The sequence below is a fragment of the Fusarium phalaenopsidis genome (genome assembly GCF_050370095.1).
Source record: "Fusarium phalaenopsidis strain FUZ10S chromosome Unknown contig_32316, whole genome shotgun sequence".
Classification (NCBI taxonomy): domain Eukaryota; kingdom Fungi; phylum Ascomycota; class Sordariomycetes; order Hypocreales; family Nectriaceae; genus Fusarium; species Fusarium phalaenopsidis.
This window is the reverse complement of record NW_028145399.1, coordinates 281,681-295,177: the sequence shown is the minus strand read 5'-3', so window position 1 is coordinate 295,177 and position 13,497 is coordinate 281,681. Positions and strand designations below refer to the sequence as shown.

At 54.3% G+C, this 13,497-nt stretch overlaps 7 protein-coding genes across 7 annotated transcripts; 2 read left to right on the top strand and 5 right to left on the bottom strand.

Annotated features, from left to right (window-relative positions):
- Positions 1-1,396: 1,396 nt before the first annotated feature.
- Positions 1,397-3,595, bottom strand: LRP88_11654 (M3 family metallopeptidase; the record flags this gene model as incomplete). The annotated part of the gene is made up of 3 exons (XM_083248078.1): positions 1,397-1,634; positions 1,684-2,174; positions 2,321-3,595. 3 exons carry the CDS (start codon positions 3,593-3,595, stop codon positions 1,397-1,399), a joined length of 2,004 nt encoding a protein of 667 aa, XP_083095508.1.
- A 198-nt stretch (positions 3,596-3,793) lies between these two features.
- Positions 3,794-5,371, bottom strand: LRP88_11653 (uncharacterized protein; the record flags this gene model as incomplete). The annotated part of the gene is made up of 1 exon (XM_083248077.1): positions 3,794-5,371. The coding sequence occupies one exon, from the start codon at positions 5,369-5,371 to the stop codon at positions 3,794-3,796; it is 1,578 nt and encodes a 525-aa protein (XP_083095507.1).
- Positions 5,372-5,949: 578 nt separating this feature from the next.
- LRP88_11652 (chaperonin 10-like protein) lies at positions 5,950-6,972 on the bottom strand (the record flags this gene model as incomplete). The annotated part of the gene is made up of 1 exon (XM_083248076.1): positions 5,950-6,972. The coding sequence occupies one exon, from the start codon at positions 6,970-6,972 to the stop codon at positions 5,950-5,952; it is 1,023 nt and encodes a 340-aa protein (XP_083095506.1).
- Positions 6,973-7,575: 603 nt separating this feature from the next.
- LRP88_11651 (exosome non-catalytic core subunit SKI6) lies at positions 7,576-8,432 on the top strand (the record flags this gene model as incomplete). Its single annotated transcript, XM_083248075.1, has 2 exons — positions 7,576-7,868; positions 7,919-8,432. 2 exons carry the CDS (start codon positions 7,576-7,578, stop codon positions 8,430-8,432), a joined length of 807 nt encoding a protein of 268 aa, XP_083095505.1.
- Positions 8,433-8,603: 171 nt separating this feature from the next.
- On the bottom strand, positions 8,604-10,201 carry LRP88_11650 (uncharacterized protein; the record flags this gene model as incomplete). Its single annotated transcript, XM_083248074.1, has 3 exons — positions 8,604-9,989; positions 10,042-10,084; positions 10,170-10,201. The coding sequence occupies 3 exons, from the start codon at positions 10,199-10,201 to the stop codon at positions 8,604-8,606; spliced, it is 1,461 nt and encodes a 486-aa protein (XP_083095504.1).
- A 477-nt stretch (positions 10,202-10,678) lies between these two features.
- Positions 10,679-12,003, top strand: LRP88_11649 (Vta1 like-domain-containing protein; the record flags this gene model as incomplete). The annotated part of the gene is made up of 3 exons (XM_083248073.1): positions 10,679-10,781; positions 10,835-11,063; positions 11,115-12,003. 3 exons carry the CDS (start codon positions 10,679-10,681, stop codon positions 12,001-12,003), a joined length of 1,221 nt encoding a protein of 406 aa, XP_083095503.1.
- A 239-nt stretch (positions 12,004-12,242) lies between these two features.
- On the bottom strand, positions 12,243-13,133 carry LRP88_11648 (uncharacterized protein; the record flags this gene model as incomplete). Its single annotated transcript, XM_083248072.1, has 1 exon — positions 12,243-13,133. One exon carries the CDS (start codon positions 13,131-13,133, stop codon positions 12,243-12,245), a length of 891 nt encoding a protein of 296 aa, XP_083095502.1.
- Between the last annotated feature and the right edge of the window lie 364 nt (positions 13,134-13,497).

Here is a 13,497-nt window from a genome sequence, read left to right as displayed (position 1 = left end):
AAAGACCCCGGATCTCCTCGCTGAGAATCTCCCCAAGGCGTCCAACTTTTACCTTTCGTACATCCTCGTCCAGTGCCTGGCCATTGGCGCAACTGGTCTGCTACATATCTTTGAACTAATTCGGCATTATGGCTTTGCAAGGGTCACGCAGATTCCGAGGACTCGTTTCAATGTTTGGTATAAACTGCAGCCTCCTCGATGGGGTGGTGTATACCCTATTTACACCAACATGGCCGTCATCGGTGAGTATTGGCTCCAGGGTTATCTCATAAAGGGGACGTGACTAACTATGGCAGCCATTTCTTACACATGCATTGCTCCTCTAATCCTCATCTTTGCCTGTGCCGGAATGACATTTGTGCGCATCATTTATCGATACAACATTCTCTACGTCTTCGACTCGGAGATGGACAGCCTGGGTTTGTTTTATCCGAACGCCCTGATCCATCTCATCGTCGGATTGTACTTGGCCGAGATCTGCATGATTGGACTCTTTGCCCTCAAGTTTGCGTTCCCGCCCATGGTCATGATGCTCATCTTTCTCATCATCACCGGCCTTGTTCACCTATCCCTCCGCGATTCGATCTCGCCGCTGCTCACGAATCTCCCGCAGACGCTATCGTTGGAGGAGGAGCTGCAGGAGGAGGAGAAGGCGGCGGCAGAGGCAAGACTGCAGGAGGCTGCCGAATCAGGCCAGGCCGGCACAGGCACTGCTGCCAGTTATTTCGATACGGAGCAGAATTTTGGCGAAGAAGAAATGGAAGACGCCCCGAGCGAGGACGAGGACGACCATACACACGAGGGACCCCAAAGCTCAAGAGCAGTCGAAGGAGCAGGTGGCCTCAAGCTGCTGACGACGGAATGGATCAAGTCGATGACAAAGGAGAAGATAAAGACGGAGGCGAAAGAGGCGGAACAGGGGCCCGTCATGAAGTTTCTGAACAAGTGGATTCTCGTTCGTGGGAATGAGTCGTCCGAGTCGGATCAGCCCCCGACTTTTGTGAAGCGATTCTTTCACCCCGAGATTTACGAAGACTTCATCGCCCTGCGAAAGCTGATTCACGTTGAGGATCAGCCCGAGTTTGACTACGAGGTGGACGAAAAGCTGTCCAACTATTGGCCACCCGAGCTCTGGAGGCCCAAGCCTGTCCTGTGGATCCCACGAGATGACGCCCGTGTTAGTCGACAAGAGGTGGCACACACGAGAAAGATTACACCCATCACGGACGTGGGCGTGGGTCTGAACGAGAGGGGACTGGTTGTGGTGGATGTTGAGGCAGCGCCGTTCCCGAGGCTGAGGCTGCTGCACTAATCAATCGATCGTACATGATGTAATTTATGATGGAGCTTGTCACGATACCCTCTTTGGCATATAAGCGTTGTTTAGTTGCTATAATTACAGAAGCGCCGATGGGTGCGTTGTGTTGGGCCCTTGTGTGTCTGGTGAACTGGAGATCTCGGAGTAGTAGGCCTCGTCGTTGGGTTCACGTCCTAGAAAGTTGGTGAGACTCTTGAGCTCTGGTTGACTGCCTCCAGGCTGCAGGACGAGCTGGCGGTACTTGAGACCGGCAGCCTTGTCCATGGGGTTTGCTTTGAACGCGCTGACCCAGAGATCTGTGGCGTAGACTTTGGACCTGCGACTGTGAGTACATAAGGTGAATGTCTGGGGACGTGGGAGCTTACAGGGCATAGGTAAAGTATGCGGCATCGTAGCCTCTGAATGGATGAGCGAATGAAGCCTGGCCGATGCTGTCTTCTCTCCATAGACCCATGATTTCCGACTTGCTCTTATTCCAGAGCTCAGTGGTGTCCACAGGATGGCCCTCTTCGGCGTTGTGAATGGTAAGATCAAACAGCGCAAGAAATACTTGATGCAGCATCGCATGCGCTCCGTTGACATGCTTGGTCCTCGCGAGATCCAGCGCCAACTTTTCCGGCAGCGTCTCAGTCGGCCTCTCCCGCTCTCCTTTCTGACTGTCCCAGAATGCCAGGCCCTCGTCATTGAGGTAGCTATAATGACGACCCAGACGACGCAGGACAGATGGCACCCAGATCCAGCTCTCGAGGAGGATGCTTGGGATCTCGACAAAGTCGCGGGCGCAGCCGTGCTGGTGCGCCGTCCGCGTCACGAGTTTGTGGATGGCGTGGCCGAGCTCGTGGAACATTGTCTTGAGCTCCGAGTGCATGAGGAGCGTTGGACGGGAAGGGGTGTGGATGAGGGATGTTACAAGGGAGGAGGAAGGGTAGTGGCGCGTGTTTTCGGGGGTGGTGAAGCCCTGGAGATGTTAGAAAGGGATGTGTATGTGATGGGTGTACTTACTGGCTGGATGAGGGAGCTGTGAGCACCAGAGTATTTACCCTCTCGCGCATAGAGGTCAAGATACAGATATCCCAAGAACCCTCCACCCTGCTCCTCCGAGTCCCACGCTTCGTACACGGTGACATCCTTCTGCCACGTTGGCGCATCAGTCGGGATAAACACCATGCCAAACAACTCCTCAAAGATTCCCAACATGCCCTTAAGACTGTGGTTGACCTCGAAGTACTCGGAGATGAGCAGCGAGTCGACAGAGTATCGCTCCTTTTCGAGGATTCGCGCGTAAAAGGCCCAGTCCCATGCGTTGAGTCTGGAAGCATCATCGGGGTCTTCGTCGGTACCGTGGTCTTTGGTGTACGTCTTTTTGATCTTGTAGAGTGTCTTCATTTCTTCTTCGGCTAGTGGTTTGAGCTCTGTTCTGAGTCTTTCAAGTCTTGCAATAACGCTTTCGACGCTCTTGGCCATTTTATCTTCCATCTTGAGAGCGGCGTGTGTCTTGAAGCCCAGCATTCTCGCGGTGCTGTTGCGTAGCTCCACGGCTCTCTCCAGTCGCACCACGTTCTCGGGGAAGCGCTGCTCCTTTGCTGTCAGGAGAGCCTTGCGCGTACGAGAACTAATAGCATGTTTCATGACCGAGATGAGATGGCCCTTTTTGAATGTGACTTTGAGCTTTGTGCCATCCTCACTGAGGGCCATGGCATCCAGTATGTTGGAAGGGACACCGGCGAGTTCATCACGCGTGAAGTAGATGCCCTCGTCGGATTCGCTGATGGTTTTTCGTGCTGCTACGAGGATTTGGTTACGTTCTTCGACAGCTTCCATGTACTTTTCCCTCAGAGCTTCATCCTGGATGCCTGCGCCTGTGTTTTGATAGGCGCGGTGAGTCTTGAAGAGCATGTACACCGACTCATCGTCTAACGCCTCTTCACCACGTTGATGTTTCTCGTATACGGCTTTTACGAGGGAGGCGACGTCTCTGCGCATGAGGCCCTCGGCGTTGGCTTTGAGGGTCATCTCTTCGACCTTGCGGGACGCGTCGCGGAGGTCTTTGTCCTCGGAGACGGAGCTGAAGAGACGGGCGATGAGGCCAGACTTGGAGACATGGTGATCATGATGCAAGATAGGGAGGAGGAGGTTAGAAAAGGTGGCAGTAGAGGGTGTGAGAGTCGAGACGAGGCTGTCCTCAAGAGCGGTTGTGGATGAGATGTTGGAGGATGTCTCGGCGAGGAGAGCGGAGGGTGTCGTCGTGAAGGAGGGTGGTGACTGAGGCGGTTTCATTGTGGAGGGTAGGATGCGGGGGATCACGTGTTGGAGACGAGGAAGTGAGCGAAGCATGAGATGTGATGGAAATGTTGAGGTAGGTGAGGCTGATGATGTCAGGGCAAAAGCGGAGAGAGGTAGTGGGTCTTGGTGTTTCAGCCACTTTGAAGAGCAAACAATTATTCCAATAATGCAATCACTTCCGTACATCAACAACTACACCTTTGGAACTTCAAACCCTCCCGTCCTCCTAAACACCTGATTCGGATCATAGTCAGCTACCATGTCCCTCGCAAACTGCTGCCCCGGCAACCTCAACCTCTCGTAAAAGTCCTGATAAGTCCCCGCGCTATTCATGAGCAGCGGCACGTACATGCCTTTAATGTCACCGTCCGAGACCATGTCCTGCGTGATATCCCACGTCGCGTCGGTAACATTCTTGATCAGATCGTTTATGCGCTTCTGCATCTCGTCGTATCGCGCTATAGGCTTCAGGTCCTCGACCTTGTGTCCGAAGAAGCTGAAGCTCGCTTCGATTATTATGCGGTCGTGGTGCTTGGTCTCCATGTCGAGCATGTCGTGACCTCTATCGTGTGCTGCTCTCGCGGCTTGGTATGTCAAGGGCGTGTAGCTGATCTCGGAGATCATGCCGGGGAGGATTTGGACCATATCGACGACGCTGCGCCAGTGGTTGTAGATAGCCACGAGGAGCTCATCGCGGTATGCATTTGGTGGGTTGGGGATTGTCTCTGTTCCGATGACGGTGATGCGGTCTTCTGTTACGAATCTGTCGTTTTCTTTGATGAGATCCGAGTAGCTTCGATCTCTGCAGGTGTTTCTGTATGGATCGAGGAATAGGAAGGCTTGAAAGAGTGTCGCCGCCTTGACCGTCCAGTCCATCTGCCTCCCATCGTAAAACGCATGCAGCACCCAGATATCCAACTTGTCTTCGTAGATCCGCCTTGCCTTGAGCATGATGGATGCCTTTGGATCGCTGTTATACTGGGTAAACTCGCGTACCGCCGTTAGAATACGTCTATCGACGTACTCGTCTCTGTGGAAGAGCATAACGCCGCCCCAGACTATCCCCTGCTTGAAGCCTTGCATATGGAACGAGGTAACAATGCCGTATCTGTTTCCACCTCCTCTGATAGCACGGTAGAGGTCTGCGTGGTTGACATGGTTGGCAATAGCCATGGATCCGTTGGCGAGAACGACTTGCATCTCGAGGATTGACGACGCTCCCCAACCGTATTGCTGCGTGTAAAAAGAGAGGCCGCCGCCTGTGAGGTACCCTCCGACGCCGATTTGTCCAAATCTCGGTGTAGGCAACATCCATCCTGTTCCTTCGAGTCTGGGGATGACGTCGTTCCATATAGCTCCAGGTCCAAGATCAATATGTCCACTCTCGGTGTCGAGGATGACATGGTTCATCTTCCTCAGCGAAATAAGCGGGCCATTGTCCACGCTTGAGAAAAAGTCGTTTTGGTTAGATCCTCCTGCTTTTATGGCGAAATTTTGATCGCTCTGACTCAGGATAGTCATGATACCGCGGACCTGATCGGGGTTGTAAGGGTACAGGACACAGGCGGGTGTCCTTGACCTAGCGGCGGTCGAATGGTAGCTCAAGCGTTCTTCTTGGTATTCCTTGTCCATAGGCAAGGCGATTTCTATCGTCGTGGTGTTTTTGATGGAACCGCAGACATCTTTGTTGTAGTCTGGTAACATGCGTTGTGGTATCCCACGGGCGTGGGCGACGGCGACGAGCAGGGTCGCCAACAAGGGGAGACGCATCGTGGGGATTGTGGGTGATCATGTTAGACTGTGGTTTTCCCCTCTTGTTATTTTGTCCTTTTGATCTTTATTAACGGTTCTTTATATTAGCTTTCGGCGTTATGTGTTGAAATGGTGAACAAACTTTAAGATCTCGTACGTGTGTAGGGTAGGAGATAAGGCGCTCACGAGGTGAAGAATGATCAGGTTGATGAACATGGGGAATGAGAACTATATAGAGAAAGCTTTTGTTAAAAATGCCCTTTTAAAGATCAATGCGAGATACTGGTAGTAGCGGTACCTTCGGCTGCTTGGACGAAGCTATGCAAGGTAGGTTATGACGATGTGAAGTTATCAAGACACATTTCCATTTATGATTCCTTCAAAGTGATGGCATCAATGTTTCGCTTAAAGATATTTTTCGGCTATGGGTTAATTAGGCATTTAATATGTTTGAAAGAGCTTTAAAATGCAGCTTTTGTGAAATGTTTGATGTCTTCTTCATGCTACTTCGCTTCAACCTGGTATCTACACAACGCCCCTCAACACCTCAACCACAATCACTTCACCCAACTCCAATCACTCCACTATGCAACCTTCTACTCCATAACCAGCACGTTCCTGAATCGGGGCTTTCCAGCAATCAGACTGTCAACTGCGTCTTGTACCTTCTCAAACGGATACCTCTCAATCATGCACTTGACACCGTGTATCATGGCGAACCGGATAGCCTGCTCACTGTCGATGGCGTGACCGCTGGGCCAGCCAGTCACACTCGCTCCCTTGGCGACAAGAGCTGCGCTGTCAATCTCGACAGGTCCGACGGGTGCAAGACTCAGTAGCTTTCCCTCAGGCGCGAGAGCTCCGACAAGAGGTGTGATGGCCTTGGGGTTGGGTGCCGTCTGGACGATGATGGAGGCTCCGCCGAGCTTGTTCAGCTCAGCTGCCACATCTGACTTCTTTGTGTTGATGTAGTGGCTGGCACCGAGCTCCTTTGCAAATTGGGCCTTGTCGTCGCCCGAGGAGAGAACGGCGACTTCGTAGCCCATCTTGTTGGCGTACTGAACTGCGAGATGGCCGAGACCTCCGAGACCTTGCACAGCAACCAGGGCACCCTGCTCAACGTGAAGCTTGCGTATTCCGTTAAAGACGGTCACGCCGGCGCACAGTAGGGGAGCTACCTCGGCGGGATCAATCTCCTTAGGGATGCGCACGACGGCTTCGGCGCGGAGAAGGACGTACTCGGCGAAGCCTCCGTCGCGGCTTACACCGTTGACGGCCTTGTTGTTGCACATCTGGAACTGAGCCTTCTGGCACTGCCGACAGGTCTGATCATGTCCACCGTGCCAAGGACCACCAACACGATCTCCATCCTGGAAACCCGTCACGCCCTCGCCGATCTGGACGACGTTGCCGACAATCTCGTGGCCCGGAACTCGGGGGAAGACATCGCCCATGTGGCCGGTTGCGACGCCTACATCGGAGAAGCAGACACCGCAGGCGAGGACCTTGACGAGGATCTCGCCTCGGGAGGGTTGCTTGAGGGGGACCTCTTGGAGGGTGAAGGGGGCATTGGCCTTTTCGAGGATGCAGGCCTTGTAGGTCTTGGGGAGGGAAGACATGATGAAGTTTGGATCAATTGGGTTGAGACTTGTTTGTTCAATTGATGGATGAAGCTTGATGCTCAATAGTGAATGATACACAACCTTTACACCGGGGAAAGCCCATATCTTTTATATCAATCAGACGCAACCGGAATCATATCACAACATGCCATCCCCACCAACCAGACACAGAATAACAATCAACCTGTCTGAAACTTTCGGGTTCAATCACCGCAAACTCCGTGCCCCTCACTCCCCCAGATGCGGAATTATGGCCTTCCAATCGTCACCGACAAGCGGCCGAAGAGTGACATCACAATGTCGACAAGTCCGATCGGTCGGCTGCTCCCGCTAGCGTTTTTTGCGTTCGGAGATCAGAGCTTGGGCGCCAAGGGCCGGGATGAGGCATCGGATTTGTCGAGGGGGAGATGTTCCAAAGCCGTAGAGTTGATCCGATGGTTTTTCCGTGACGGAAGTGCAAGAGCTACAATCAGCCACCCCATGCCACAACACCAGCTATAGCACCAGCCACACGGGCATCTTCCAAAGAAATTTCCCCCACCATAAACTTCAGCCTTTCGGTTGGCGATCACAAGCTCCTTTTGCGCAACAACAGAAACAATGCCTCTCGACACGTCAACATATTCATTAGCCCTCCTGCGGGTAGACGGGCGTCGCTGGAACGAGCTCCGCCGTCTCAATGCCCAGATCCGCACCCAGGATGCCGCAGATGGATCATCATACCTCGAGATGGGCCACACAAAAGTCATGTGCGTCGTGACAGGTCCGTCAGAGCAGGGGCAGCAGCAGCGACGTGTGCAGACGGCGCAGAGGGACGTTGCGGCTATTAATGTAAATGTGGTTATTGCTGGGTTTTCGAGCGTGGATCGCAAGAAGAGGGGGCGCAACGACAAGTGAGTTGTAGATATGATGTTTTGAAGGTGGATGTGCTAACTCACTGTAGGCGCACTCAAGAGATTGAAGTCACAATTGCGAACGCATTCGCCTCGAATCTGCACACGCATCTGTTCCCTCACTCTTCAATCACAATCTCCCTACACGTCCTCTCCCAAGACGGCTCTCTCCTCGCCGCTCTCCTCAACGCGACGACCCTCGCCCTCATCGACGCCGGTATCCCCATGACGGACTACATCGCCGCCTGCACAGCAGGCTCAACTTCTACATACGCTGCGGGCGACGACTCGGCGGATCCTCTGCTGGACCTTAACAACCAAGAGGAGCAGGAACTGCCGTTCCTTACTGTCGCGACATTGGGAGGGAGTGACCGCGTGGCTGCGCTCGTTTGCGAGAGTCGCGTGCAGGTCAGCCGTCTAGAGGGAATGTTGGTAGTAGGCGTGGACGGATGCAAGCAAGTGAAGCAGTTCCTGGATCAGGTAGTGAAGGACAAGGGCGCCGAGATGGTCAGGGAGGGAGCAGCTGAGAGGAGCGATGCCATGGACGTCATGATGGAAGAATAGACTTGATACCTGGGTGGCATACGAAGGGTTTTATTTGGTTCAGGCAAATATCCATGGATATATCGGCGTTTTTGTGTTTTGTTAGGTATGGTACAGGTCTGTCTCCGCCTTTCAGTAAAAAATCATAGTGTCACAAAGCTAATGCCTACACTCTCAAGATACCCGACCCCTTTACAGCTCCTCGTGCACAATCTTTTGCTCCTTGGGCTCAGCCTCAGCCTCAGGCTTCTTGGTCTCTGGCTCAGTCTCAGCTTCAACCTCAGGCTCGGCCTCCGGCTTAGCCTCAGTTTCGGCTTCCTTCTGAGCCTCAACCTTGGTCTCCTCCTCACTCTCGACCTCGGCCTCCTTGACAGTCTCAGCCTGCTCAGGGGCTTCGGTCTCAACTTCAGGCTCAGGGTCAGTAGCCTGAGTGGCCTCCTCCTGGGCACTTTCGGCCTTGGGCTCAGCGTTGAAGTCCTCGGGGAGCTTCTTCTTGGCGCCCTCACCCATGCGGATGGCGTCAACCCAGTTCTCGACACTGTGGAGGCTAAAGTCGCCCTGGTACTGACGCCACCAGTTTCGGCGTGCGTTGATGGCAATCACGTTGACTTCGTCGCTAAGGCCAAGAGCCTTAGGCAGAGTCGAAGCAGCTTCGCTATCGCTGGGAATAGAGATGAAGGGGAAAGTGTGTCGTCCACCGTGGACATACTTGGTGTTGAGATGAGACAGTGAGTCGACAGCCTTCTCGCCAGCCTCACCGGGAGTGAAGACAAGGATGCAAGTGTGGGACTTAGGTGCGAGGCACTCCTTAGTGAGCTTCTCAAGCGAAGTGATGGTGTCGATGGGAACGATGGAGGGGATGGCAGACTCAGCGGCTGCAGAAGCGGACTCGGGCTCAGCGGTAGGCTCCTCCTTGACGGTCTCGGTCGACTTGCTCTTCTTGTTCTTGGCTCCGTTGCTCTTGGCCTTGGAAGCCTTGCCATTATCAGGAGCAGGGTCAGGGTTAGGCTGAGCAGCCTGGGAAAGGAACTTGACCATGTCCTTCTTGACGAGCTCTCCGTTGTAGAGGATAGGCTCTTGGCCGTCACCTGGGATGAGGACAAGAGTCGGGAAATCCTTAATGCCAAACTTCTCAACCGCAGCCTTCTCCTTATCACGGATCTGGGCCACAGAAATGACATCGAGGAACTCAATGGCGATACTTCGGATGAGAGCGCTGGTGGTTCCCTTCTTGGTGAACAGGATGGCCTTGGGCTTATCACCACCCAGGAAAGAGTCCAGATCCTTGTCGCTCACTCGGGTGACATGGTTGTTGATCTTGCTCGAGACAGCCTCACTGATGGCACCGGCAGTTCGCTGGCCCTGGTAGTCCTCGACAACAGGCTTGCCGTACTTCTTACCAGGACGGACAATCTTGAGAGTAGGGAAACCTTGGACACCCATGGAGCCGCAGAATGGCTTGTTGGCATCATCATCGCAGTCAATGGCCGCGACCTTGGCGAGACCCTCAAGATTCTTGGCAGCCTTTTCGTAGGCGGGCTTGAGGTTCTGACAGTGGCCGCACCAAGGAGCGTAGAACTCGACGATCTGATTTGTCAGCGACGAGTATGAGTTATTTGTGAATAGAAACATACCGAAGTGTAGTTGGACTTTGCAATGAGCTTATCATAAGTCTTTGCGTTCAACTGCAAAACGGGTGAGTTCTTGGTGTAGATGGCAGCGTCAGCCGCGGGCAGAGCCGCCAGCGCCGCCGTCAACGTCACCAGCAGAGAAGAGGTGGGGTTATGCATCACGAATGTTGAACCAGGCGACGAGATGCAACAAAAGGAGAAATTTGGATCAGGAGGTCAAATAGAGGAGAAGAATATCTTTGTGCTCCAAGGTCAAGGCCGAGGCCAGGTCAGCATCTGTTGTTTGTCGTCGAATGCAAAGTGGCATCTTCGGAATGTCCAAAGAAAGAAAAAGCCACCTGGTGCCACAGTGCAATGTGAAGCTGGGGGTATGCAGGTCTCTGATTGGGTGAAGGACAGCTCGAGCCACCTGTGGCGTGAGCTGCCAAACCTGGGGAGCCGTGTGGCGCAGCACCAGCCACCGTTACGTCAAGTTAGGCAGGCAGCCAAGAGAGGAGGTGGTGGGGGTGAAGTTGGACTTGACATTACTTGCGCCATCGCGATTCTTGCGGTGAAATCTCCCAGGACAAGGGTAATTACTACTCGTATACTTCATTCTATACTGCTTTGAACGTCTAGGGGATCGATATCGACATCATGGCGCAACCTCTCCCGGCCGCGCTCAAGATCCCCGAGGTCAGTCGCTTTATCAACCGCGCAAATCAGCTGAGGAACCACAAGCCCGCCATCTCATACTGGTGTAGGCATCACTGCAATAGATGAAGCTAAGAGATGGCTAACATGAGAGTCCAGGTGAATACCATGCCGTAAATCAGATCGTGGGAAAGGGGCTACACAATACAGATGACGAGACCTTTGAGTTCACAAAGACCCTCATCGAACGTCTAGAGTCAACAAAAACAGAGCGCGCCGACGACGATGCCATTGTCGACAATGTTGCAGGCCAGGCATACGTGGAGCAGTTTGCCAACGAGACATTTGACCGCGCCGATCGAACCCTTCGAGCCAACAAAGTAACAAGGTAAGCGCATCATCATACCTCTTGACCCTCATCACCTCTGACCGGCCACAGACAGACTGCTGATACATTCGACGCCGCCGCCACCTTCTTCGATCTCACTCGCGAGTGGGGCGAACCCGACCCTGAGGTCCTGCAAAAGATAAAGTTCGCCAAATGGAACGCCGCCCGCATCTTCAAGGCCGTCCGCGAGGGCAAGGACCCGAACGAGTCGAACCCGAAGGCCCCCGAGCCTGAGGCGGCGCCGGCGCTGGACCCATCCGACCCTGATGTGCAGCAGCTGACGGGACCGCATCCGGCGTCGGTGGAGGACGCGCCGGACGCGGGGGAGCCGCCCAGTGTTCCCACCTTCACAGATGCGCCGCCAGAGATTCCCGACCCGGGATACTTCCCTCCTCAGCCTCACCCCGATGCGAGGGCGGCGGAACCCTTCGTTCCCTCTCCACTGAGCCAGAGTCCGACGCCCGGTCTCACGGGGGTTCCTCCGCCACCACCTCCTGCGGCACCAGCGGCCATCTCCCCCGTGCCCGAGATCCCTCCGCCTCATCCAGCGACGCAGATCCCTCCCCAGCCATCTCCTCAGATTCCCACCAAGCTTCCCTCCCAGTTCGCGCCCCCTCCTCCACAGCCTTCGTCCGGCTCGTCTGCACCGCCCTCGTGGTCCACGACCCCGAGCGTGCCCCATCCGGTCGTTTCGAACCCTCCGCCAACGATCCCCCAGGCGCCTGCTCCTCAAGCGTATGTGCCTGCTCCAGCTCCTGTTCCCGCGCCGGTACCTGCCCCTGTGCCGGCGCAAAGCATGGGCGGCTTTACGGCGGATCATAGGGATATCAACCAGGCGCAGAAGCATGCCAAGTGGGCGATATCGGCCTTGAACTTTGAGGATGTTCCAACGGCGGTAAAGGAGCTGCGGAATGCGCTTGCTCTGCTGGGAGCGCAATAAGTAGTTTGACGTAGTGAGCTGAGTATGGGTTATGATGAGACTTGCATCTAGAACGAGGCGGACGATACCACACGTTGGGATGGGACAGGCCATGCATAGGAAGTTTCAGAGTCGAACATTGTAGAACAGAGGTGGATGAATCCAAGTGCTATCTGATTGCATAAACCCAATACCAAAAGACCCCTTGTACTCGTTACTATCGTGAAATCATTGGCACGAATGCAAACACTCGGTAAAAGCTAGGCCAGAGCCATTAACCCGTGCGACTCGTAGCCGGGATGTGGAAGACCTTCCGGGTACACTACTGCAGTGGCCGGTATATCTTGGTCGTCCTCCATCTTGTCGGTCCATCCTCTCTCAGGACCCCATTCAATGGCACAGCCAAACTGTGTAACAGCCTCCATGAGGCCTTGCATCATGGCACCAGACTGCTTAACGCTGGTCCAGCCATCGAATTCAACTGTATCAACAGAGGGCAGCTCCTCCAAGACATCAGTGAGGAGGTTCACACTGAACCCCTCGTAGAATCCATCCGAGCGGCGGAATCCCCTAATTGCGCTGTCGCTCGGGTCGATCTCGACAAACACCTTGAGCCGCTGCACGTCAACGCAATCCGAGAGCCCGAGCGCCGGGTTGACAACCCACCCCTTGGGCGGCGCATTCCACCCGGGGCCGAGGCGCAATTCGAGAGACGTGATGCACTGACGCTGTTGCGGCTTCAGCCTCGCTAGTAGAGGCTTCTTGCTCTTGAAGTAGCGGCCGGGAAAGGTAGGGAATAGGCGAAAGGTACGCGTGCTGTAAAAGGCAAAGGTTGCCTCATCATGAACCTGTCTGCATACTCTCATGAGACCAAGTTTCTTGTGCACTTGCTTGTAGTTGTGCGGTCCAAGGTCGAGGACTGTGTCGACGTCATTGAAGAAGTAGGTGTATATCTGGATGCGGACTTCGGCAGGTAATGATAGGAAGTGGAATGGTGTTCTAGGAACGCGACGCTTCGGCCTTAGGGGGATGAGAGGAGTATCGAGGGTGAGGTCGGCGATGGAGAGTTTGTTCACGTCCTCTTCGGTGACGGGTTTAGTAGAGGTCGGATTCGCGGATGCAGTTTGCGCCCGGCTGGAAGACGAAGGCATAACAATGCGCAACGTGCCCACCGGGCGAGAAACAGAACTCTTGCTCGTTCGTCGAGCCATGTTATGAGGTGGTAGAGTCGTGACGCGGTTCAACTGCAGAGTCTGGTAGGCGAGGCGAGGTGGCGAGGAGAATTCGGTCTATAAAAAGGGTGAAGAGGCTTGTATCAAATCCTTGCGCAATGACAACGGTCGCAAATTAAGATGATATGGTCTCAGCAGGTCGCCAGGGTCGTTGCGGTCGGTCTCGAGGAACGAGGCTTATCACAGAGGGTGGTGCCATGGCGTAGTAGCATTCGACGACAAGGAGACCACCCTCTAGAAGGCAGCGGACGCGGCCACGGCCACCATGGTGTCTCTCGGGTAG